Source organism: Bos indicus, chromosome 9 (assembly GCF_029378745.1).
Source record: "Bos indicus isolate NIAB-ARS_2022 breed Sahiwal x Tharparkar chromosome 9, NIAB-ARS_B.indTharparkar_mat_pri_1.0, whole genome shotgun sequence".
Taxonomy (NCBI): Eukaryota; Metazoa; Chordata; class Mammalia; order Artiodactyla; family Bovidae; genus Bos; species Bos indicus.
The window spans coordinates 66,681,363-66,708,912 of NC_091768.1; the positions used below are offsets into that span (position 1 = coordinate 66,681,363).

The window sequence follows — 27,550 nt, forward strand, 5'->3', positions numbered from 1 at the left end:
GCAGATTCCTAAAGGTCCATCTAGTCAAGGCTATGGTTTTTCCAGTGGTCATGTATGGATGTGAGAGTTGGACTGTGAAGAAAGCTGAATGCCGAAGAATTGATGCTTTTGAACTGTGGTGTTGGAGAAGACTCTTGAGAGTCCCTTGGACTGCAAGGAGATCCAACCAGTCCATTCTAAAGGAGATCAGTACTGGGTGTTCTTTGGAAGGAATGATGCTAAAGCTGAAACTCCAGTACTTTGGCCACCTCATGCGAAGAGCTGACTCATTGGAAAAGATTCTGATGCTGGGAGGGATTTGGGGCAGGAGGAGAAGGGGACGACAGAGGATGAGATGGCTGGATGGCATCACTGACTCGATGGACATGAGTCTGAGTGAACTCCGGGAGTTGGTGATAGACAGGGAGGCCTGGCGTGCTGCAATTCATGGGGTCACAAAGAGTTGAACACGACTGAGTGACTGAACTGGACTGAACTGAAGGTCATTTGGTTCTCTCTAAACATCTGTTTCTGCTTTACTGACTATGCCAAAGCCTTTGACTGTGTGGATCACAATAACCTGTGGAAAATTCTGAAAGAGATGGGAATTCCAGACCACCTGATCTGCCTTTTGAGAAACCTATATGCAGGTCAGGAAGCAACAGTTAGAACTGGACATGGAACAACAGACTGGTTCCAAATAGGAAAAGGAGTCCGTCAAGGCTGTATATTGTCACCCTGCTGATTTAACTCGTACGCAGAGTACATCATGAGAAACACTGGACTGGAAGAAGCACAAGGTGGAATCAAGATTGCCGGGAGAAATATCAATAACCTCAGATATGCAGATGACACCACCCTTATAGCAGAAAGTGAAGAGGAACTAAAAAGCCTCTTGATGAAAGTGAAAGAGGAGAATGAAAACGTTGGCTTAAAGCTCAACATTCAGAAAACGAAGATCATGGCATCTGGTCCCGTCACTTCATGGGAAATAGATGGGGAAATAGTAGAAACAGTGTCAGACTTTATTTTGGGGGGCTCCAAAATCACTGCAGATGGTGACTGCAGCCATGAAATTAAAAGACGCTTACTCCTTGGAAGGAAAGTTATGTCCAACCTAGATAGCATATTCAAAAGCAGAGATATTACTTTGCCAACAAAGGTCCATTTAGTCAAGGCTATAGTTTTTCCAGTGGTCATATATGGATGTGAGAGTTGGACTATGAAGAAAGCTGAGCACCGAAGAATTGATGCTTTTGAATTGTGGTATTGGAGAAGACTCTTGAGAGTCCCTTGGACTGCAAGGAGATCCAAACAGTCCATCCTAAAGGAGATCAGTCCTGGGTGTTCATTGGAAGGACTGATGCTGAGGCTAAAGCGCCAATACTTTGGCCACCTCATGTGATGAGTTGACTTATTGGAAAAGACCCTGATGCTGGGAGGGATTGGGAACAGGAGGAGAAGGGGATGACAGAGGATGAGATGGCTGGATGTCATCACTGACTCCGATGCACATGAGTTTGGGTGAACTCCAGGAGTTGGTGATGAACAGGGAGGCCTGGCATGCTGCGATTCATGCGGTCACAAAGAGTTGGACATGACTGAGCGACTGAACTGAACTGAACTGAACATTAGTTAGCTAACTCAAGGAGAAAAAGTTTTGAGTCTAAGGTAAGTGAATCCACGGTGTTCACTTCATAAAGTGGAGAGTAAATCCCCTCAGTCTTTATTTTTCTGTTTAATAATGTTTTGTTCTTATTTATTCTGCTTGCTTTTACTTATAGTTTTACCTGAAACAATCAACAGTGAGTTGCAAAAGTAGAGAACACACTGAAGCAATTTATCTAAGCTGTCCCACGAACACGTACTTGGAAGACAAAGTAAGGAAGGGACTTTCTAACTCATGTTCATCCTGTTATAAAGTCCTGAAAATAAGGCTTCAGTCTCAATACTGTGTGGCAAGAAGAACATCAAAAAATGGGTTCATCTAGCAAAAAAATTAACATTACATTCTTAACAGTAAGAAAGTTTCACAGAAAAATCCTTTGAAAATAAAGAATTTTTAAATCCTTTAAACTCTAGATATGACTCCCTTTGAAGCTATTGAGATAAAAGGACATAGGGGAGACTTTGTAGAAAGACATCATCTTTGATTGAGTAAGTACAAAATAACAGACCAGGAGATGAGCAAAGTGTGAGTTCTGTTCCCCATTAAAAACTCAAATTTCCTCTTACAGAACCATCGAATTTTGGACTCTAACAAATTCTGTGCTCTTCTGTGTGACTTTGTCTGATATTCAGCATCTAATATTTCCCTGGAAACTTTACATTCATACCTACACACAGACACAAACACCACATATACAATATGACATTTCGAAAGGTTCATATCTCCCATGAAAATTCATTATTAACACCATATGTAGATGTGATATATAAACAGCAGAGGAGTTGAACTTACCTTTCTCTCATTTTTCAAAAAAGGAAATCAAGATATCAAAAGAGCCAACAAAATCTATTTACTCATTAGAACAAGAACTTACAACTAACAACCTGGGCATATCTCTGGTCTCTGATAAAAAATTAAAATTTGCCCTAAATATGTAGATGCTACATAAGTATGTACACAAGATTTACTTTAAGCTATAAAACCAAAAATCAGTTTGCATGATAGAAAATTCAGATTTCAAAAATAATAACAATAAACCATATCAGACAGTTTCAGAGGCAATTTTTCAATTCTAGATATTTACGAGTGTTTGCTTGATGATATCTGTATACTAACAGACACAGCTTTGGTAGAATAAGGCATTTTTAAAAAAATGTTTCCAGTTTCTCAATATTTCAAATGCTGTTATACATCTTCTTTCTATGTCTTTATGATGTCAGAGGCTGCAGCTGCTTTCAACACTAAATAAAATTCAAAGTTACATGATGTATTTCATTTTTAAAGTGTTAAGAATAATCACAGAGCACTTCAGTAAGCCAAATAGAAAAATAATTATGTAGAAAGTCTTAATAAACTGAGAAAAAATAAACCTTTCCCCAAATTCTTTCATATCTTAAATAACCTATCCTAGTTAAGAATAATATTTGAGATGTTCAAGTTCACCCACAATACTGTTCTATGGAAATCATTTTCAGATATCATTATGTGTCATAGTGCAAAGCACCTACATTCAGTGAACAGTTATGTAGGAAAGGTAATTTTCTGAATTGGACATAAAATAATTCCTAATGAGCTGCTGAAAAAGTATAATGGGGAAAGGCAATTTATTCCTTCCTAAAAAAAAGGTAAGTGAAAGAAATTCAAATCAATTTCTTACAGATTAATGAGATTACTAACCAGCCATGTCACCTTGGGCCAGAGGGAAGAGGAGAGATAATATTTAATAAGTATCAACTACATGCTAGATACTACCAAATGCTGCAGAAACATTCCCTTTCATTGGAACAGAAAAACTGAGGGAGGGAAGTAGGGATGGAGAGAGAGAGAGTTTTATTATTCCAAATGAGAAAATGGAAGTTCAAAAAGGTTCTGTATCATGACAAAATAGCAAGCAATAAAAGCTGTATCTGAATTCACGTGACTCTAATTTCTGTGTCAGTTCACCTATTCCTACAGTATTCTATTTGTAAAATAAAAAGATGGTCTAGAGATAATCTATGAAGTCTCTTTTAGATTAAATGGAAACTCATTTTGATGAACTAAGGGTACTAGCCTAGTGCTACTACCCAAACAGTTTTTACAATAACTGAATCTGGGGGTTTCAAGTGTCAAAATACAAGAAAAATTGAGCACAAAGGGAAAATGCCTTTTATGGTATACTAGCATTATTATATTATTACAGTATAGTATTATAGTAGAAGCACATATAGTCAAGTGTACAAAAAAAGGGTAGTGAATATTTAAAAGCAGCATATAAAAATTATAAATCATTTTGTTGACAACTCATTTCTCTTTATTTTTCCACTCAAACAATTTCTTGGGGCCTGTAGGTATCCACTTTCTAAACTCAGATATCGAGCATTTGAAATTCCAAACAACATCTAGATCACTGCCATTGGTTCAGTAAAAAAAATTGCTCAGCCTGCAACAAGAGTGAAACATGAAAGCTGTCCTATTTTTTTAAACGGATTTCAGTACAAATGGTTTCTATAAAACACTGTGACTAGAGAGAAACCTGGACTTTATGATGAGGAATGTGACATACAAGAGCAATAGTCCTCTCTTCCCACTGGCTTATTGTCTTCATTGATTTTAGTTTTGAGTAAAAGAGAACAGAAGAAATAGTCACCTCTACCAAGCTAAGGAGTCCCTGTCTCGATTTCACTGGCAATGAATCTACCTGAGTAATTCAAACAAAAAAAATTAAAAAGCAGTGCCTATGACATCAAGCAAGGTTTTGTTGTCACAATTATACTCTCAGTAGCCAAATTAAACAATAAAACATAATATGAAACATCATCTTCTAAAACTGAGTCCCTTGGACTGCAAGGAGATCAAACCAGTCAATCCTAAAGGAAATCATTAACCCTGAATATTCATTACATGGACTGAGGCTGAAGATGAAGCTCCAATACTTTGACAACCTAAACAGAAGTACCAAATCACTGGAAAAGACACTGATGCTGGGAAAGATTGAAGGCAGGAGAAGAAGGGGAAAACAGAGGATGAGATGGTTGGATGGCATCACCAACTCAATACACATGAGTTTGAGCAAGCTCCAGGAGATGGTGAAGGACAGGGAAGCTTGGCATACTGTAGTCCATAGGGTCACAAGGAGTAAAACATGACTGAGCAACTGAACTAAACTGAGCCAAGTTAAATAATAAAACAATATGAAATACCATCTTTCAAAACTGCTGCGAAGATCGAAAACTCCAAAACTTTCACATAGCATACACATAACACAATAAAATATTATTATAGTGTTAACCATGAGAAAATAGTACAAAAATGACTAGATAAGTACCAAAGATCATTTCTCCATATAGAAAAAGGAGGAAACACAACAGGGTTGGAAAACCACTCAGACCCAGACCCACTCCATTCATCTACATAGAAATATTTTAAGAGGCCAGTTGAGCAGTAGAATATATTAAAGCACCCCCTTTTCTCTTTTTTATCAGTATTATCAACCTTTCTATTTATTCAGGAAAAAATAATTTTAATTTCGAGATAATAATACACTTTCAAGAAAAAAAGTTGAGAAAAGTTCATTCATATTGAGTCATTCATTCAACAATTACTTATTGCAGGTCTATGTACCAAACACGGTGCATGAAAGTTAATGGTAGTATTTTTTTCACTTTACTCTTAACTTTAAGCATCAGTCTCTTTATTTTCAAGAACTATATCACTTTATGAACACTGCCATATCCTTTAGCATCATTTTAGATATCAGTGTTTTAAGCTACAAAACTGAAAATCAAAATCAGCAATAGGGTTACATTCACAAGTCTTTTACAGTTTAAACAGGTTTTTACTTTCTAAAAATTCTGTTACTTCTTAGCCCTGTATGGAACAGAGTAAAACACTAGAACCAGGAGACAAATTGGATACCAAATGTTATCTGTAGTTAATACTGAATTTATTTCTTAAACATTTCAGAGAAGAATCATATATTTGTTGAAGCAGCTACTAATTTAGAAAGTATACTCATACCCTAACAAGCTTACTCTTTACCAACAACTGAATCAAGAATTTCAAATTAACATTTTTTCTTTTTAAAAAATTATACCTTTGTCTTAACAAAGAAGCAGATACAGAGAACAGCACAGTGGTCACCAGATGGGAAGAGCCTGGGGGTCAGGGGTCACGAAATGGACAAAGGGGATCAACTGTACAGAGATGGATAGAAAATAAATGTTTGGTGGTGAGCACACGCTAGTGTAAATAGAAGTAGAAATATAATGGTGTACACACGAAACATAATGTTATCAATTAATTTTATCTCAATAAAAAATAAATTAAAAAAAAATCCTTTGTCCTGACAACTAGCTTCAGGTGAACTTCTGACGCATTCCATCCACAGGTGTTCCCACAAAAGGTTTCCCTTGTTAACATTTTTTTCAGTAGCATAATTTTTGTTTTAATATCCAACTTAATAAAGATATCTCTCAAAACAAAGGTTTTTGCCATTATTTTTTCCTTAAAAAATATTTTTACTTATGTCACACACACACAAAAAAAATCAATATAGCATGTAAATAAAACTAAGAAAAAAGCAGAGACATTACTTTGCTAAAAAAGGTCCATCTAGTCAAAGCTATGGTTTTTCCAGTAGTCATGTATGGATGTGAGAGTTGGACTATAAAGAAAGCAGAGCACTAAAGAACTGATGCTTTTGAACTGTGGTGTTGGAGAAGACTCTTGAGAGTCCCTTGGACTGTAAGGAGATCAAACCAGTCAATCCTAAAGGAAATCAGTCCTGAATATTCACTAGAAGGACTGATGCTGAAGCTGAAGTTCCAATACTTTGGCCACCTAATGCGAAGAACTGACGCATTGGAAAAGCCCGTGATGCTGGGGAAGATTGAAGGCAGGAGGAGAAGGGGACGACAGAGTATGAGGTGGTTGGATGGCATCATGGCATCACCAACGTTGGTGATGGACAGGGAATCCTGGCATGCTGCAGTCCATGGGGCCGCAAAGGGTCGGACACAACTGAGAGGCTGAACTGAACTGAACTGACTGAAACATCAGAATTGTGTGACTATTTTGAAAAGTTCAGTGTGACTACAGGTGGTATGTGTGCAGATATAATGAATACAAAGCAATCTATTCCATACAAAGAAACTCTAATATATTTAATTATTTGAATCATATTAATTGTTTGGATGAGGAAAAAAAATTCAAGCATTGTCAGTTGTTCAGTTCAGTTCAGTTGATCGGTCGTGTCTGACTCTTTGCGACCCCAGACTGCAGCATGCCAGGCCTCCCTGTCCATCACCAACTCCCGAAGCTTGCTCAAACTCATGTCCGTCGAGTCAGTAAAGCCATCCAGACATCTCCAACAAGCATTATACCACCTACTTTGATAACTTATTACATTTGCTGTCTTTTCATTATGTTTTAATTAACAGATCAGGCATTTTGGTTAGCAATGTGACACATTAAAATTTTTCTCATTTAAAATAATAGGAAATTGACTTCTTGTTATATAGCAATCTCACATAGAATATCTGCTTTTCTGAAACAGACTTTTGACATTAAGTGGAGTTGCCCACGAACCAAGGGATGACCAATTATGTACCAGGGAAAAGACAGTAATTTTGTCTTCAAGGAAAAAATAAGTATGATTATTTCAGAACTTTGAAACAAAGTAGTCCAGGTAAAACTTCAGTGGACATAAGAAACTGTAACAAGCTTGCAGAGAAAAATTTATTTTGGATATTTTTAAAGTATAATACCTGCAAAGGAGTATGTCAAGGCTGTATATTGTCACCCTGCTTATTTAACTTATATGCAGAGCACATCATGAGAAACGCTGGGCTGGAACAAGAACAAGCTAGAATCAAGACTGCCAGGAGAAATATCAATAACCTCAGATATGCAGATGACACCACCCTTATGGCAGGAAGTGAAGAGGAACTAAAAAGCCTCCTGATGAGAGTGGAAGAGGAGAGTGAAAAAGTTGGCTTAAAGCTCAACATTCAGAAAACTAAGATCATGGCATCTGGTTCCATTACTTCATGGGAAATAGATGGGGAAACAGTGGAAACAGTGTCATTTGGGGGGGCTCCAAAATCACTGCAGATGGTGATTGCAGCCATGAAATTAAAAGACGCTTACTCCTTAGAAGGAAAGTTATGACCAACCTAGATAGCATATTGAAAAGCAGGGACATTACTTTGCCAACAAAGGTCCATCTAGTCAAGGCTATGGTTTTTCCAGTGGTCATGTACGAATATGGAGTTGGACTGTGAAGAAAGCTGAGCGACAAAGAATTGATGCTTTTGAACTGTGGTGTTGGAGAAGACTCCTGAGAGTCCCTTGGACTGCAAGGAGATCCAACCAGTCCATCCTAAAGGAGATCAGTCCTGGGTGTTCTTTGGAAGGACTGATTTTGAAGCTGAAACTCCAATACTTTGTCCCCCTCATGTGAAAAGTTGACTCATTGGAAAAGACCCTGATGCTGGGAAGGATTGTGGGCAGGAGGAAAAGGAGAGGAAGGAGGATGAGATGGCTGGATGACATCACCGACTCAATGCACATGAGTTTGGGTAAACTCCAGGAGTTGGTGATGGACAAGGAGGCCTGGTGTGCTGCGATTCATGGGGTCACAAAGAGTCAGACATGACTGAGTGACTGAACTGAACTGAACTAAATACCTGCAAATAATGAGTCCCAAAAAGAAGCAATAAACTGTGTTGAAAACTTTGACTCAATTTTGATAGGCTTTTTTGTGATTTTTTCCTTCGCTTTTACTGCCAAATATCACATGAATGCCAGACTGGAAGTACGTTTTCCTTATATTAAAAAACAAATTGATCTTAGCAGTTTCAATCTCCTCTTAACAACAGGTTGTAAAATTATTCCTAACTTTCTGTGTAATTTAGCATAGATTTTGTATCTCTTCAGGTAATTTCTTTGGTGCATTAAACTGATTTTATTATGGTTTTGATATTAAAAACAAACACAACTTCATAGAATCTATTTTTATTTTTAAATACTAAATATTAATAGAAATCAATATAAATATTATGGTAATAAATATTAATATATGTAATATTAAAATATTGATATTATCCCTTGTCCTCAGTCACCTATGCTGCTATCTTAGTCAAGTGCTGTGCTCAGTCAGTCGGTCGTGTCCAACTCTTTGCAATCCCATGGACTGTAGCCTCTGTCCATGCAGATTCTCCAGGTAAGAATACTGGAGTGGATTGCCATGCCCTCCTCCAGGGGATCGTCCCTACCCAAGGATCAAACCCAGGTCTCCTGCATTGCAGGCAGATTCTTTACCTTCTGAGCCACTAGGGAAGCCCTAGTTAAGTGATTAATCTGCATTAATTCTTTAGATTCTGCCTGCATGCTAAGACTCTGAATTCAGAAAAATAAAAATTTCAAAAAACCTTTGCTCATAAACTGTGAAGTTTCCTAAAGGGCTTTGTGCTATGCCAAATGGCTTCAGCTGTGTCCAACTCTTTGCAATTCTATGAACCATAGCCCACCAGGCTTCTCTGTCCCAGGGATTCTGCTGGCAAGGCTACTGGAGTGGGTTGCCGTGCCCTCTTCCAGGGGATCTTCCCAACCCAGGGATCGAACCTGCATCTCCAAAGTCTCCCACGTTGGTAGGCAGGCTCTTTACTGCTGCTGCCAAAAGGACTTTGCACAAACACAAAGATTTGTTCCCTTAATTTGTGAGACCATAGAAACTAAAAATAATTGTTTGGCATGCTCCATACATTTTAGCTATTTTTTCTGTTGTTCTTTTTAACAAGAATTACCTTTGGAGAGTATGTTCATAACGGGGAATTGGTTAAAAAAAAAAAGTTAAAAAAACTAGGCAAAAGAATGACTACATATTCTTCACTCAAGGAGCAGCTAATTTTTTAACTGTATGTACTTTTGTTCGATTCACTATTCATTACTGATTAAGACATTTTATAAATCTGTGAGAGAAGATGTTAACTTGCAGAAAGCTCATGGCAATACAAATGAGATTTTAAAGAGCAAATAAATTTTGTCTAGTAGAGTAGCATATGATTTCTGTTTGGTAGTAAAGATAACCTCAAAGGTTTCAGATGTATTACCCTGTTAGACATTAACTTATTTAGAATAAAATTAGGAATCTTACTACAGCACTCTTTTCATGCCTATAAATGCTTCCCTTGTTCCTAAAATCTTTTGAACAAGCCTTACCATCCTCCTGGCTTCTACATTAATCAATTAATATATCTTTAGCATATGTTCATCTACATTATAACTTTTGAGTTTTTATAAAGTATATTAATTTATTTCTTCTATGTCATAAGAAAACAAGAGAGAATATAAAATCCCTCAATAGTAATAATTGCAGGTCTGACTCTTTGCAACCCCATGAACTAGTCCATGGAATTCTTCATGCCAGACTACTGGAGTGGGTAGCCTTTCCTTTCTCCAGGGGATCTTCCCAACCCAGGGATCCAACCCAGGTCTCCCACATTGCAGGTGGATTCTTTACCAGCTGAGCCACAAGTGAAGTCCAGATAACTGAAATAGGGCAGGAAGATTTTCCACTTCTCAAGTTACAGATACAGTAAATGCTTTGAAATCAAGGAAAAAGGCTCTCAATGCATTAGAGAATATCATGTTGCTATGATAATTGCTTTATTTGTCCACTCTTCTAAATGTCACAGCTTCTGAATTCTACTACCTATATCCCTTTCCTACTATATCTGCATCAAATAGTTCTGTAATGGCATTGTTGTTACCTACCCAGTATCCTCCCCATCTTTATTCCATTACAACCTGTCTAGCAACAAGATCCAGAGAAGGCAATGGCACCCTACTCCAGTACTCTTGCCTGGAAAATCCCATGGATGGAGAAGTCTGGTGGGCTGCAGTCCATGGGGTCACTAAGAGTCGGACACGACTGAGCGACTTCCCTTTCACTTTTCACTTTCCTGCACTGGAGAAGGAAATGGCAACCCACTCCAGTGTTCTTGCCTGGAGAATCCCAGGGACGGGGGAGCCTGGTGGGCTGCCGTCTCTGGGGTTGCACAGAGTCGGACACAACTGAGCGACTTAGCAGTAGCAGCAGCAGCAGCAGCAGCAACAAGATCAGAAGAAGCTGGCACTAACTTCAACCTCTGCTCCATCTTGGAGAGGAGTACAGGCTTGAAAGTATCACTCAATCATGTTTTACTCTGCTCACCACTGGTTGTATGGGACATGATTTTGGCCAATTAGACAAGAAGATAAATCTGTTGATGGGCATCTCAGAAAAGTTCTTTATGCTGATTAAAAAACAAAAAATACAGACATAATGAAGAGACAACCTCTTTTTTCAGTGTCTGAAATTAATACCTAGAATACCTACAGATCTTATACCCATGAGGGGAGCAAGCCTGAGGTTAAAAGATAACCTTAACAGTAGAGGAACTGAGAGACAAAAGAACCTGGAACCTCAAGGACATCACTTAATTAGCAATCCTGGTCTTCCTCTTGTGTGAAAGCAGCTTTCTTTATTTATGATTCAAAGACATTTTGACTTGGGCTCTCTACCATCTGGAGCTGGAGAAAACATGAGAGAGAAGCTTTGCCATACTTTCAAGTCAGCCCTGAAGCTTTTTTTCTTCTGTAGTCTCTAAAGGAAGGATCTGTACTCCAGTTTGTTTACAGAGAGGTCAAAAGTGAGATCTTTATGCTATATCTGTTTATACTTGAATTCCCAGTCTTGAGTTTCCCAAGACATGAAACCTCTGAAAATTTACTTGGCCTCGCTGAACCTCAGTTCCCTCATCTAAAAGATGTGTTAATACATACCTAGAAAGGCTTTTATGGAATTTAAGTGAAATGACATGTAAAAATGCCTAAGTGGTCAGAAGAGCATTTTTTAAAAATTATCCATTAAGTCTACCCTAGCTTGGATAAAAACCATGCACTCAAAATATAATTTTTTTTTTAAATAGCCATATTTGCCATTCCACTTTTCTATTTAATCCACCAACTATTTCAGAACTAGGGGAGGAAGAGAGGAACAGAAATATATAATTTACTTGATAAAATTTGTAGAATTTTCCTACTTTAGTCCATAAACTACAAGAAGCAAGTCAGTGTATCTTTTTAATCTACATCCCCAGGTGAAGATTTCATGATGCTGCTGGCATTTATAAGTTGTCACATGCTCTTAATGTATAAAACATCTCACTTCTATTATAACAAGGGAATAATAATTTATTATAATAACTAAATAATCAATAATTTTCCTCTTTCAAGGAGGGGGAAAGGTCTGTCAACATACTCTCGACATATACAAGGTTGAAAACTGACAATCTTCGAAGATATTCAAAGCATCTTTTTAATGTAATGATAAATATATACACATAGCTCTGTATTTTTTACAACATTAACTATAGGAGAAAATTAACATCACATATCTTTAAATAACCTCTAATTTAATCACTTAGATTTCATTGCTTTTTTGTGTGTAATTTGTTTCCCCTGGCATTCTAATGTTTGAAGACAAAGCTTTGAAGCTGAGAATGTCTAAAAGAGTTCTTTAGCCATCATGAGGCAAGTTTATTTTTGGAGAGGGACGGATAAGGTCATAACTGTACTTTCAGTCTTTCTCCCCTCCAAGGAAAAGTAATTTTGTTTCCTTAGACCATGTATTGATTTTAAGGCACATGTTAAAGATGACTGGATAGTCTTTGAAATTACTCTGTATTCGTACCCCTAATTCATTTAGGAGATTGGAAGTTCTCTAACACTGACACCAATATTAATTTCTTTTCTTTTTTTTAAATACTGACCTGTTTTCTCCCCCTGAGATATACAGAGACATATCTAACTCAGATACATTACGTACCTGAAATAACAGGAAAATATTCCTGTCTCAGCATGCCACTTCTGTCCACTGTAATTTAGACATTCTTCACGCTGCATTTATGTGCACAAGGGTAACAGTACTTACATTAAAAACCTGCCCTCATGAAGTAGCTCACCCTTCACAGGGTCCATTACAGCCTTTCACTCTCTGACCCTGCACTGCCTCCGATTCCTACTGTTTTTAATAAGCAACTCAAATGTGGTAAACTATCTTCTCTGTGCTGAGGGCAAAAGCACCAACAGACACATGATAATATGGTTTGGAAGAGCATGTTGAAATAAGCCCATAATTCAGGTCCGAAAATATCCTATTGCAAACAATGTCTTAAAACTATTTTCAAACCCTAATTTTTAGTCTGAGTTCTTTAGTCCAAAATTTTTCCTTCTACCATAAATGCTCTAATGAGACAGCAGATAATATATATGTTTCCAAGGTTTTGCTTAGACAGCCATGCAGCAAGTGTTCATCAAATAACTAAAAATAACATACAGGTAAGTCAAAGAAAGGTCAGCTCCTCTTACTAGTGGGTGAGAATACCATGAGGAAATCCCAAAGCTCAACTGCAATTCCAAACAGCAAGTCTCAGACTCCACTTCATGTGAAGATTAAGAGACAGTCATTTCAAGCTTTTAAATTTTGGGGAAAAACAGGACCTAGACGAAGTTGTAGGAAAACATTGTGGAATAAACCTAATACATAGCTCCTTTTATAGGGGATTTAAAGATGCAAGACCAAGTGAAGAAAATACATCAGCTACACCACAATTTATCAAGAAGGATAGCACTGTAGCAAGAATAATTGTGATATTAGTCAGATAGACCCAACTTCAAATTTGATCCCTAAGCAGCTTTAAGCAAGTTATTCACTCCACTTATCTCTAAACTGTCACTAATTTTCAGGGTCCACATGAGGATTAAAAATATATATCATGTCCCTGGTATAGTAGGAACCCAGTAAACTACCAATAAGTCATAGCCAATGGGAGCAGGCTTATCTGAAGTGCTGAATGTGCATTTAACTATTTAAAGCTGTCCTTTGGAATGTTACTTCCGTAAGTATTTCTTGGAGAAGCCATTTTGATGGAACTGGGTGGTGGAGAAAGGGGTAGGGTAGGGATGTTAGGGAGTACAAAGCAAGCAAGTTCTGGGACCATGGCTCTTAGTTATCAATTTTACATATTTGAGTGCTGAGAAGTACTGCTTTCAAAAAGAGAACTCTACTATTTTTTTTTTAAATCTAAAAATCAAATGATTTTGATGCATAGCCTTCTAGTTTTAAACTGAGGGTTTTAGACTCTGTCCCTTTCTTAGACTCTATTGCCTGTATTCAATACTTACAGTATTTCCATCTGTTTTAATGAACTAACGTTAAGTTATTCTCTTATCCTTTCCTTCTCTCTCCTTGCCACCCTTCCCTTCTTCTCTCCACTATAAACCCTCTCTCAAGTGGTGCTTAAGACAACTGCAAGGTCCACAACACAGTATCTTTGCTAGTATTAACAGACAATAATAACCAGACGGCAAACAGAATAAACCAACATTTTGGCCTGATTTGCTTTATCCTCTAACATAAACAAAACTAGCTGTAACACTTAACCAACATTACATGCACATAACTTTATTCTACCACTTTCTGCCATATTTTGACTCTGACAGATTTGATATCAAATAATTCTGTTAACTCAGATATGTGAGAATTTAGCAATTATGATCTTGTAGAAACACATGCCTTATTATCAACTGTCATAAGAGGGTGATTGCAAGTCTACCCACTCATTTTAATGAGTGATTAAGGTTCCCAATGAGACAGACTATCGACTACAAACAGTAAGACAACACAAAAACTCCCTTGAAATTTCTTAGATATATTAAAATGTGATATACTGAATAACTAGTATTATTTAGTAAGTTGTGAGTAAGTCTTTACCTAGAAAACTAAGGGACTATTGCTATATAGAAAAATCTAGCTGAAATTGTGTTAGTTAACAAATATTATTATTTAAATATAATATTTCATTTGTTTTTCCCTATATGATACAATGTCAGAAGAAAACCAGGCACAAAATCATGAGACCTATGCATGCTCACTATTGAATACAAAAAACATTTAGTCTCTTCAAATAAATATGTGAAGAAGACAAAACTTATTTTAACAACCTGGCTAATTATTTGTATTTATAAACTCTTGGATAAAAGAAATTTAAAAAAAAGATACACTCTTCCAAAAATAATAAATGAATTTACAGGCACATTTATTAGTATTGTTCAGTATTCATTCTTCTCTGTGTAATGCCATTTGCTCTCTAAATTTCAGTCTGAGGATTTGACAAGGGGGCAGAATTGATACTTAGTTGGGCTTTTAAACTATTGAATCACAACCTCACTAAGCTTTATAACCTAGGAGGAATGGTTTCTTTCTTCAACCTTCAGATTAATTTATTAACAAAGGGCTTTTATTTTTGTGATAGACAGACATAAACAGATACTTAGATAGACAGAATGTGTGCATTTTACAGAAGGGACTCTGCATAGTGATTTACATTATCATCGGGGAAAAGTACTAGACTGAAGGTAGAATACAGCATAGCATAATTTTAAACTGTCAGATGAGTACTCTAGAGACTCTAAACTAAAATTTAATTAGTCATTTTACAAAACCTGTTAAAAGGAAAAAGGAGTCATAATTACAGATGAAGATAAATTTATTGAGATGTCAATCACAATGTCTATGCTCGGATCTAGGTCAGAACATGTAGCAAAATGGTCCAGTGAATTCGTTTCATGATGTCATAAGTAGACAGGAACATCTGACAAGGTCAAGAATACAGATGTATTTGAGATCGAAGAACAATTTCTACTTCCCTGCAACACCTCTCATTCTTTATGGATTAGATTTTTATAGCCTAGATTTTTAAGGAGTAGAAGATTGGAATTAATTTGACTAGTAAAAGACAAAAGAAAAAGAGAGAGATCCTTAAAACGAGCTCCTTCTTGGTAGTATTAACAATATTTAAAATTAAAACCAAAATAAATAGATGAAATCATTTATGAAAGCAAAAGCTAAATATTATTAAGTATATGAAGATCTTCTAATTACATTAAAATCTGAACTGAATGTAATGATTGAGAAGTAAGGTATTTTTAATTCAATTAATTTTAAAGCAAGAGGGAGACGTTTTTTGTTTAATGCTTGACCAAAATATTTTAAACCACATTATATAAGTTGACATTTTCCCTAAGTAAAATGAAATAGTGTCTTGGAAAACCAAAGATGAAAAATATGATTTATGTTCATGAGGACATTATAGTTTGGTGGAGAAAAGGAGATATTTTAAAGTATTATAACAGCCTGCAATTGAAGCATGTACCAGGTACAGTGGACAGCATATCTGAAAAGTGAGGACAGAAGAAATATATAAAAACTCCATGCCAGCCAGGAGAATCTTCCCAAAGCAGATAGAACTTGAGCAGACATAGTAAGAATGGGTAGGAGTCTGATGAATGGATAAACAGATAATTGCCTAAACAGAGGAAAGGAAACATATTAATACAAAGGCTCAGAGATGTCAAAGAGCATATTATCTTTGAATGTGGGAAAAGGGATAAAGGTTGGTGAGGGAAAAAAAAAAGGAGTTTGAACCCATTTGAGGTATCCTATTATATATTTTCATTCTAATCTGTAACATCTTTTAATTCTTTGTCTAGTTTCCCCAAAGTATCCTTGTGAGCTGTGATTTTATTTATTCTACTTCTTGGCATTTTCTATTAACATATAAGACATATAGAGAAAAGAACACAACTCATAATTATACACTTCAATGATTTTTCAATTTCAGCTTATCTGTGAATAAACCATGTAGATCAAGAAAGATTGTGTTACCAGTATCCAGAAATCTCCTTCCTGTCACCTTCCAAGCACTAACCACTCCCCACCCCTCCAGGTCCTTCTGTTAGGTAAATAATATCCTGACTTCTAATATCATCAATTTGTTTTGCCTGTTTTTGAAATTTACATAAATAAAAGTACATACCCTTTTGTGTTTAGTTTCTTTCCCTCAAGATTATGTGTGTAAAATTCATTCATATCATATATAGCAACAGTTTGTTCATTTACATTGCAACATTATGTGGATTTATCAGGATTTTATTCATTGCACTGTTGACAGACATTTGAATTGTTTTCAGTTTCGGACTATTTTGGATACTAATGCTGTAAGTGCTCTTGTACACGTTATTTAGAAAACATGTGTACTGAGTCCTGCTGGGCTGATACTCCATGGGTCTTCCGGGAAATTAGGCTGTACAAAATGGTTATACAGATTGATACTTGACCAAAGTTCAGTACATGAAGACTTTCACTTGCTCCATACTCTCACCAACACTTGAAATTTTAATTTTCATCCTCTTGCTCCATGTGTTGTAGCTTCTTCGTGTTGTGGCTTTAATTTGTATTCCTTTGATGTAAGAGTTGAGCAGGTACTCTCATTTTCATATGATTTTTTGGCCATTAGGATATACTCATTTTTTTTGCATGCTATTTTAAATGTCCTACACTGGCCTTTCAATCACCATCATTATCAGCTGACAAAGGCAGCTTTGCTGAAGAACACTTTAAGCAATCATTAACAGCATTATGTCTTCAAACAAAAAGAAGTAATTTTCTTTTCTACTCATCTTCATTCTTTTAGTATCTAATCTATTTATTCTCTCTTATCTCTTCCCTGCTACCTTTTTATGACAAAAAGATCAACAAACAGATGCCAATTAACAATGTCCAAGTATTGTAAAGAGAGTCCAATAACAAGATTGTTGACAAGGGATTAATTTCCAAAATATGCAAACAACTCATGCAGCTCAATATTTAAAAAACAAATGATCCAATAAAAAAAAAAATGGCCAGAAGATCTAAATAGACGTTTGTCCAAAGAAGACATACAGATAACTAAAAAGCACATGAAAAGATTCTCAACATCAATAATTAGTGGAGAAATTAAAATCAAAACTGCAAAAAGGTATTACCTCACACCAGTCAGAATGGCCATCGTCAATAAATCTACACGCAATAAATGATGGAGAGGGTGTGAAAAGAAGGGAACCCTCCTACACTGTTGGTGGGAATGTAAATTGGTATAGTCACTATGGAGAACAATACGGAAGTTCCTTAAAAAAAACAGAAAATAAAGCTACTATATGATCCAGCAATCCCACTCTTTAGCATATACCTTGAGAAAATAATAATTTAGAAAGATACACGCACCACAATGCTCACTGCAGTGCTACTTACAATAGCCAGGACATGGAAATAACCTAAATGCCCATCAGTCAACAGAGGAATGGATAAAGAAGATGTGGTACATATTCAGTGGAATATTTTTCAGTGAATAAAAACAAAATAGTGTCATCTGCAGCACAATGGATGGACCTAGATAGGGATTATCATACAGAGTGAAGAATTCAGACAGAGAAAGACAAATATAATATTGTTCATATCTGAAACCTAAAAAAGGGTACAAATAAACATGTATCAAAACAGAAAAAGAGTTACAGATGTAGAAAACAAAGTGCGTAAGAGAGGGAGGGATAAATTGGGAGACTGGGGTTGATATACACACATTATATTTATAAAATAGTTGTATAGCGCAGGGAACTCTTATCAATACTCTGTAATGGTCTATGTGGGAAAAGAATCTAAAAAAGACTGAATATATGTACATGTATGCGTGCATGCATGCTAAATACCATTGTTTCAGTGGTATACAACTCTTTGGGGCCCTACTGACTGTAGTCCACCAGGCTCCTCTGTCCATGGGATTCTCCAGACAATACTGGAGTGGGTTACCATGCCCTCCTCCAGGGGATCTTTTTGACCTGGGAATCGAACCCACATCTCTTTTTACATCTTCTGCAATGACAGGCAAGTTCTTTACCACTAGCAGCACCTGGGAAGCCATATGTACATGTATATGTATATGTGAATGGAAATGTATATACACTGAGTTGGACAAAAAGTTCATTTGGATTTTTCTGTAGCACGCACACTCAGTTGCTAAGACATGTCTGACTCTTTGCAGCCCTCCAGACTCCCCTCTCCATGGAATTTTCCAAGCAAGAATACTGGAGTGGGTTGCCATTTCCTCCTCCAGGGGATCTTGCCAACCCAGGGATGTCTCCTGCATTGGCAAGTGGATTCTTCACCACTGCGCCAACTAGGCATCTTACAGAAACACCCAAAAACTAATTTTTTGGCCAATCCAGAATATGTATAACTGATTCACTTAGCTATATACCTGAAACTAACTCAACATTGGAAATCAACTATACTCTATTTTTTTTTTAATGTTTTAAATAGTTCCATGGGGAAAAAAAATGTTTGCATCAGAGACTCAGCCTTACTTTTGGGCTGCTATATGTTTGAGTTTTCTCATTTTTAATAAGTGAGAAAAATAAACATGTCTATTTTAAAATAAATGGATCATTTATAAAATTTTAATAGGCTAAATCTAAGTATCTCCTTTTTTCCAAATTATGAATAATGTTCAGTGAGTATTTTAAAGGAATATCAGAGGGAAAATGAAAAAAAAAGTGGTGTAGATGATAAAAAGAGAACAGAAAAAGAAGAACTGATACATAGATACTTTCCTTCAACATCTACAAAAACCAAATACAAATTGCATTTGCAAAAATAAAATGGCCATGACCTTTTTCCCTCCTCTGCATGATTAATTACTTAATGTCCTATTAATTGAAAGATGTGGCTGAATTTCAAACACTTTCATTTTCTGTGCACATCATTCTGTACTGTAACCACCGATTAAGCTGCTCATCAAAGGTGAACCAACAAGGTCATCTGAGCAGTAACTCTTCAGCTATTCATTACCCATCTTCAATGGTAATTAACAATGGTAACATTTCCATAAATCAACATCTTTCTGATTGTTCTCTGATGATAAACAGTCAAAATATGTGCATCCCAGCCCACCCCTTCTACTTTTATATAAAAATTCAGTCTAAATATATCTCAGAGAAAGCGCAGATAAAATATTACAGAAGTTTCTTTAACTAAAATGTACCAGGAAAATAAGGTTATGTACCTTTGAGGGAAAATACAAACCTACAATACACAACTAAATGAGTCTAGAACAAATAACCCAATCAAAAAATGGGCAGAAGATCTAAACAGACATTTCCCCAACGAAGACAAACTGTCAAAAAGCACCTGAAAAAATGCTCAACATCGCTAATTATAGAAATGCAATCAAAACTACTGTGAGGTATCACCTCACACCAGTCAGAATGGCTATCATCAAAAAGTCCACAAACAACAAATACTAGAGAGAGTTTAGAGAAAAGGGAACCCTCATACACTAATGCAAACTGGTACAGCCACTATGGAGAACAGTACGGAGGTTCTTTAAAAAACTAAAAACAGAACCACCATTTGATCCAGCAATCCCACTCCTGGAAATACATCCAGGTAAAACCATAATTCGAAAAGACACACGCAACCCCAATGTTCACTGCAGCATTATTTACAATAGCCAAGCTAAATTTTCATCAAGAAATGAATAGGTAAAGAAGATGTGGTATATATGTACAATGGAATAGTACTCAACCACAAAAATGAAATAATGCCATTTGCAACAACATAAATGGACCTAGAGGTTATCATACTAAGTGAAGTAAGACAGAGAAAGACAAATAACATATGATGTCACTTATATGTGGAATATAAAGAACAATGTTGCAAATGAACTTATTTACAAAACAAAAACAGACTCACAGCCTCAGAAAACAAACTTGCTGTTACCAAAGGGTAAAGTGTGTGTGGGGGTGGGGGGGCAGTAAATTAGGAGCTTGGGATTAACATATATATATTACTAAATATAAAATAGATAATTAACAAAGACCTACTCTTCAATACAGGGAACTCTACTCAGTATTCTGTTATAACTTATATGGAAAAAGAATCTAAATAAGAATAGATATTTGTGTATGTACAACTAAATCACTTTGTTGTACACCTGAAATTAACTCAATATTGTGTATCAACTATATTTCAATGTAAAATTAAAATTAAAAAAAAATAAAAAGTAAATTTTAAGCATAGCTTGGATGGATTTTCATGAAGTGAACATGCTACCCAGGTCATACATAGAATATTAGCAGCAAGCTAAGAAGACTCTTTGAAACCTCCTTATAGTCATTAACTACACCAAATAAAACATTATCATGGCTTCTATTTTATTGTTTTACCTGTTTTGTTTTAATATTTTAATAAAGGAAATCATAAAGAATGCAAAAATAAATAAATAAGTCTGCTGACAACATAAGGGTCAAATATGAGAAGAAAAGAGTACTAGTTGCCTAGTACCAATTTATTCCTCTGGAAACTATGGCTCAGCTCAGCTACAGAAGTATCCATTTGTCTACCCACCCATGAAAAGTGACAATTTAGAGTAGAAAGCAGATTTAATTCACACTACTCTCAAAGAGTACACCATGGGGTGAAACAGTAAGAAAAATTGAAGTGTATAATATTATGATTAAAACACTGAAACTATATTTTAAAATTTAAATTACTACTAAGAGGCAAATATCTCATCAAACACATATAATATACTATAAAACAATGATGATGTATTATTGCATAGTATATTAATATATTACATTATTAAATATCAGTATATTGTATATTATATATGTGATTATACATAATTATATTCCATATTTTATTTCTAAGTAATAGGAAAGTAATTTACTCTCTTTAGTAAAGTATTTTAAAATTTCTATTTGCAGTTTCAATTTTTCAATTTAATAATATACACACAGAGGTTGACATTAATTCCAAACTAGTCTGGAAATGAAGACACAAATATTAGCCTGCTGGTATATAAAATCAGAGAAGGCGATGGCACCCCACTCCAGTACTCTTGCCTGGAAAATCCCATGGACGGAGGAGCCTGGTAGGCTGCAGTCCATGGGGTCACTAAGAGTCGGACACGACTGAGCGACTTCCCTTTCACTTTTCACTTTCATGCATTGGAGAAGGAAATGGCAACCCACTCCGGTGTTCTTGCCTGGAGAATCCCAGGGACGGGGGAGCCTGGTGGGCTGCCATCTATGGGGTCGCACAGAGTCGGACACGACTGAAGCAACTTAGCAGCAGCAGCAGTGTACAAAATGGTATGTATATGTTAAGATCCTATGTTATTAATAATTAAGGGAAAACACAATTTGAACTGGCTTAAACAATAAGAAGATGTACTATTTCACAAAACCAAAATGCAAAGGATGTAACAGGATCAAGGTAAAGAAAGCAGGATTCAGCCTTATTTTTCTACAGTCAACTCACAAAAGTCCTCTCCATCTCCATCTCTGTCTAGCCTGTCTCTCCTGAGAGCCAATGGCATGAGATAAGCTCTCTCCCTACCATGAAACAAGAAAGTTTCTCCAGTCTGGTTGTTGCTGTTGTTTAGTCGCCAAGTTGCGTCCAACTCTTTGTGACCCCATGACTGCAGCACATCAGGCCTCTCTGTCCCTCACCATCTCTCGGAGTTTGCCCACATTCAACAGCCATTGCCTCGGTGATGCCATCCAGCCACCTCATCCTCTGACACCCTCTTCTCCTTCTGCTCTCAATCCTTCCCAGCATCAGGGACTTTTCCAATGAGTTAGCTGTTCTCATCAGGTGACCAAAACATTGGAGTTTCAGCTTCAGCATCAGTCTTTCCAATGAATATTTAGGACTGCAGTGATTTTAGACCCCAGGAAGAGGAAATTTGTCACTACTTCCACCTTTTCCCCTTCTATTTGCCATGATTTCCTTTAGGATGGACCGGTTGGACCTCCTTGGTGTCCAAGGGACTCTCAGGAGTCTTCTCCAGCATCACAGTTCAAAGGCAACAATTCTTTGGTACTCTGCCTACTCTATGGTCCAGCTCTCACAACCAACCACTGGGAAAGCCTTGACTATATGGACCTTTGTTGGTAGAGCGATGTCTCTGCTTCTCAACATGCTGTCTACGTTTATCTAGGTTCCTGCCAAGAAGCAGCTGTCTTCTGATTTCATGGCTCTGGTCACCATCTGCAGTGATTTTAGACCCCAGGAAGAGGAAATTTGTCACTACTTCCACCTTTTCCCCTTCTATTTGCCATGAAGTAATGGGGCCGGATGCCATGATCTTAGTTATTTAACATTTAGTTTTTAAGCCAGCTTTTCCACTCTCCTCCTTCACCCTCATCAAGAGGTTCTTTAGTTCTTCTTTGCTTTCTGCCATTAAAGTGGTCTGATTACATCAAATCTCATGATTTAATAGAAGAGGTAGTAAGTGAGCTGATCTCACAATGTAGACAGTTTTGAAAGGATTTTGGATGTTCTTTTTATTTTTTTATGTTTGGTTTTATTTCCATTTTGCTTTTTTATTAAACAGGAAAACAAGCACTAATACTTACCTTTTTTCAGGGTCAGAGATAACGAAGATTACAGTGAATTTTCTTGAGGTGCAAAGGATTAGATAAAGTTATTCAAGAAAAGGCAAAGAATCCATTGAGGGTCTTTGATGGGGTCAAGTAGTTTGACCACAGTAGTTTGTTATAACAAATTATTATATTATAACCTAATATAAGAAAATGCTACATATTCCAAAGGGCTTTTCCAACCTCAGTAAGCAGAATGACTCTTACCTTGAGGCATCTCTGGTGGCAGATAATGAGGTTCTTGAGCACTAACATGTACCCATTCAAAGTCATCATATAAATCCTGGTGGTAATCACAAGCTCCAGGACCATCATCAAAAGTACAGCCACCTTAAAGGAGAAAAGAAGAATTACTGTTATATTCTAAACAGTAGATGTGCTGGAAAACACCTTAGATTGCAATGTACATTGTGGTACTCATAAATTTAATAGTAAACAGTATTTCTATCTATTACTACTTTCATTAAATGTTCACATACATTGAAACTTCTATCAGTATCTTGTTTGAATAAGAGATTGATTTGAGCCTCAGAAGTAAGGCTGAGGCACAGATTTTTAAATATGAATAATAGAAGATACATTTAACTATATAAACCACCAGGAATCTAAATAATTTTTAACAGCTTTATCGAGGGGAAGGGAAGGAAGGAAAAGAGTGAAAATTGTCTTTATAAGGCAAGTTCCCCAGGGACTGTAGCCTGACAGACTCCTCTGTCTATGGAATTTTTGAGGCAAGAATACTGGAGTGAGCTGCCTCCAGTATACATTTTCTTCTTCAGGGGATCTTCTCCACCCAGGGATCGAACCCGGGTCTCCTGTGGCTCCTGCACTGGCAGGCAGATTCTTTATCACCTGAGCTACCTGGGAAGTCCCACAATATCTAAGTTTTACCAAATTTCTTGCTTTAAAAGAACACTTTGAAATCTAGTCATAATAGCAAACGAAATACTTAAACTTTTATAAGGTCTAAAGTGCTTGTGGTCAGTGAAACACGCTTCCATACTTTATTTAGATTACTTTCATACACAATTATGACACAAAAGTGGGGAAAAACTGAATGAAGCATAAACCGGATCAGATTAGCCTACCATCCCTCTCAGCACCTTCACTTTATTTAATAACCTCTTTTTTAAAAAATGGAGGTGGCCTTTCCCCTTTACATCAGTCATTTTTCCTGGCTTTATTTTCTGGGGTAATTTCATGGCAGAAGAATAATTACTTTTGCATCTCAGACTGCATATACAGGCAGACACAACTCAACATATTTCACTTATTCAATTCATGAAAATCAGAACTGGCCTATATATCTAATCTTGAATGAAAATGGATTAGAACTAATGAAAATCCAGCAGTGGATTTAATGAGAAAAACCAATAACCTGTCTCCTTTCAAGTAGCTTTTTTGTTTAGTTTCCATGGGGATCCTTGTGAAGAAACTCTGAATTCTCTGACTAAAAGCAGGCTAGGGGGGCCGTTAAACTTTAGGCCTATAAATTCTCAGTAAATGAAGAATTCATTTCCCTCATCAAAAGTTTATCAATTTGAGAATAAAAGTTATATTTCTCACCAATGACAGAGACAAGCCAGTGTTATAGGCAAAAAACGCAGTCAGAAATGTTCAGATCACACTATGGCCTGAGCAATCTTTATCAAAAGTGGAATATGACTTGGGTATCCCCAAATCACTCTTAGGGCCACATCAATCCTTTACAATAACAAAATTTCAGCAGGTTGATGTCTCAATACTGTCATTTAAATACGCCTAAAATAGCCTTTATATAAATGCTGTCATGAAAAATGATGTACTTTTTAATTTAAAATTAATCAGTGAAAAGAGGTTGTTAGGAAATGAATCTTTCCATAGCAATGGGAAAGTTTGTCTCAAATAATTTGCTATCATGACCCTAAAATGACTTACTGCTTTGCAACACATACCTTCAGGGCCTTCACTGCCCATTGTAATAGTATGAGTGACTTCCATATATAAATTTAAACTACCAGTGGAACCTACATTGGCACATTTAGAAGACAAATGGCCTTAATTGCTGTCCTTCATGGCCATTGTTAATTTTAGCCTCCAGGATTCTTATTAGCAATAACAACTAAGTGTAGCTATACAAAATAAGTGGGTCAACCCTTGTTATTTGTTGCACATCACTGCCATATTAGTCAAGAATCTTAGGAAAAGTTCCTGGTCCATCTGACTTGGGTGATAAAAGAATTGTCTTTAAGATAATTTTTTATTTTGTAATTTACAATAAGTTCTAATCTAAGAAGTACAATATATCTATGCATTACATAGGTAGCATAGGAATTAATCTTTGGTAAAAGATGTTTATTGGAGAAGGAAATGGCAACCCACTCCAGTGTTCTTGCCTGGAGAATCCTAGGGACGGGGGAGCCTGGTGGGCTGCCGTCTCTGGGGTTGCACAGAGTTGGACACAACTGAAGCTACTTAGCAGCAACTTAGCAGCAGCAAAAGATGTTTATCAATCTTTTTGTAAAGAATTTTGAAGTTCAAGGTTAAGAACTAATACAGTATACTGGACTAGATAATAAGAAATACCAAAAATACTATTCCTGGCCTGATGAATGGAATGGATGGACATGAGTGGGAAAGTGTATATATATAAAATACAGTATGTTACAAGGGATCATGGGTTTCCCTGGTGGCCCGGTGGTAAAGAATCCATCTGTCAATACAGGAGATGCAGGTTCAATTCCTGGGTGGGGAAGATCCCCTGGAGAACACAATGGCAACCCACTCCAGAATTCTTGACTGGGAATTCCCATGGACAGAGGAGACTAGCAGGCTAAAGTCCATGGGGTTGCAAAAGAGTTGGCCATGACAGCAACTAAAGAACAACAACAAGGGATCATAATAGTATGACCAAAGCCACAAAGAACACAAATGACAAATGAATTGGCTGCCTATACCTGAGTTGGTTTCGGAAGGCTTCATGCCTATAAAAATGAGTAAGGATGTGCCAGGCCAGAATGCAATTAGAGAAAAAGCAAAAGCAAGGGCATAACAAATCTAAAGGAACAGGAGATGCTGAAGAATCTCAATTCTGTGTAATGAGAATGAAAAGCATTCAGGGACAAAAAACTAAATATGAGATTTTCAGACACCGTAAAATATTTAGGGCTTAGTCTATCATTGTATGAAGTCATTAAAGGGTTTCATCCAGGAGTATGATCCAGTTCAAGGCACATTAATAATAATGATAACAAAAATAACACTCCAGAAGCTATGTGAAGTTTAAAGAGTAATGGGGGAAAATGTCTGTAGATAACTTGGTTTAACCTTACAACAGACAGCACTTAATGTAACTAGAGCTAACTTTGCATAACCTTAGTTTACCTTTAAGGCTCACTAGACTAAAAACAAAGTCTTCTTTAATACATCGTCTTCTACACACATGTCCCTCTGTTTAAGACATTTTTATATATAGTATTATGACCTATTTAAAAGAGAGATCTTAGCAAGGCTCTAATTCATAAATAAAACCTAACGTACAAACTCAAAGCTCCACTGAGCTAGACAAAAGGAGGCAACACTGAAATGATGTTCAAGAAATTTACTTAGGCAGAGAGGATGAAAAATGAACAAGGAAACACCTTACATTTTCAGTTTTTGTGTTTGCTGCTGGTGACAGGACTGCAAGTAGAAGCAAAACCATTTCAGTGAAATGACAACCGCAAGTTCCTCGACCCTCGGAGGAAAATTACTTCTGAAGAGCCATTTCACAGATTGCTAATTCCTCTATGCCAGTCAGCCAGCTAAGGTACAGATGTGTCACACAATGGCCTGCTTCCACTGGCACAACCCATTTGTGGGGCATTGCAAGCTGTTCCTCTGAAAATAAAAATCAAGCTAATCTAGACTTGCCTAAATTTCTTTCCATTCCCACTGAAAGGATGTGTACTAACATTAAATACAAAAATATAAAAAATTAAAATATTCCTCTCTGGAAAATTATATTGCCTAAACATCTAGAATTTAGAGAGATTCTTGAGTGTTTATTTAAACAGATGGTGATGGCTCTATGAGGCAGTATGGAAACAGAGACCCTTTCTGTGAAATCATATAAGAATCAAAGTGTGTGTGCTAAGTCACTTCAGTCGTGTCCGACTCTGTGTGACCCTATGGACTGTAGCCTGCCAAGCTTCTCTGTCCATGGGATTCTCCAAGCAAGAACACTGGAGTGGGTTGCCATGTCCTCCGCCAGGGGATCTTCCTGACTCCAGGACTGAACCGCATCTCCTACGTTTCCTGCATTGGCGGGCAGGTTATTTACCACTAGTGCCACCGGGGAAGCCTGAGAGTAGGAATATTAAAGTCAAATACTTTCTGATATCAAAACTTTCCATAAAACTCAGGGTCAGGTTAATTTAGAACCAAGTTGAGTTGGAGAAAAAGAAAAAGTCAGTAGTCCCCCAGACAACTCTGAACATTTTATGGAGGACATTTTTTCAAAAGCCATTGTACTATGACCTTCCACATTCACCCCTTCAAAGCATCTATGAAGTCTTAATTTTCTGACTGAAGTAA

General features: G+C 36.6%; 1 protein-coding gene across 6 annotated transcripts in view; it reads right to left on the reverse strand.

Annotated features, from left to right (window-relative positions):
• The window catches only part of PTPRK (protein tyrosine phosphatase receptor type K), a 612,566-nt gene that overhangs the window by 446,791 nt on the left and 138,225 nt on the right, over positions 1–27,550 (reverse strand). For all 6 annotated transcript variants that reach the window (XM_070795548.1, XM_070795550.1, XM_070795547.1 and 3 more), the window contains exon 2: positions 23,204–23,326. In XM_070795548.1, coding sequence (XP_070651649.1) covers positions 23,204–23,326 — 123 coding nt within the window. The remainder of the gene's footprint in view (positions 1–23,203; positions 23,327–27,550) is intronic.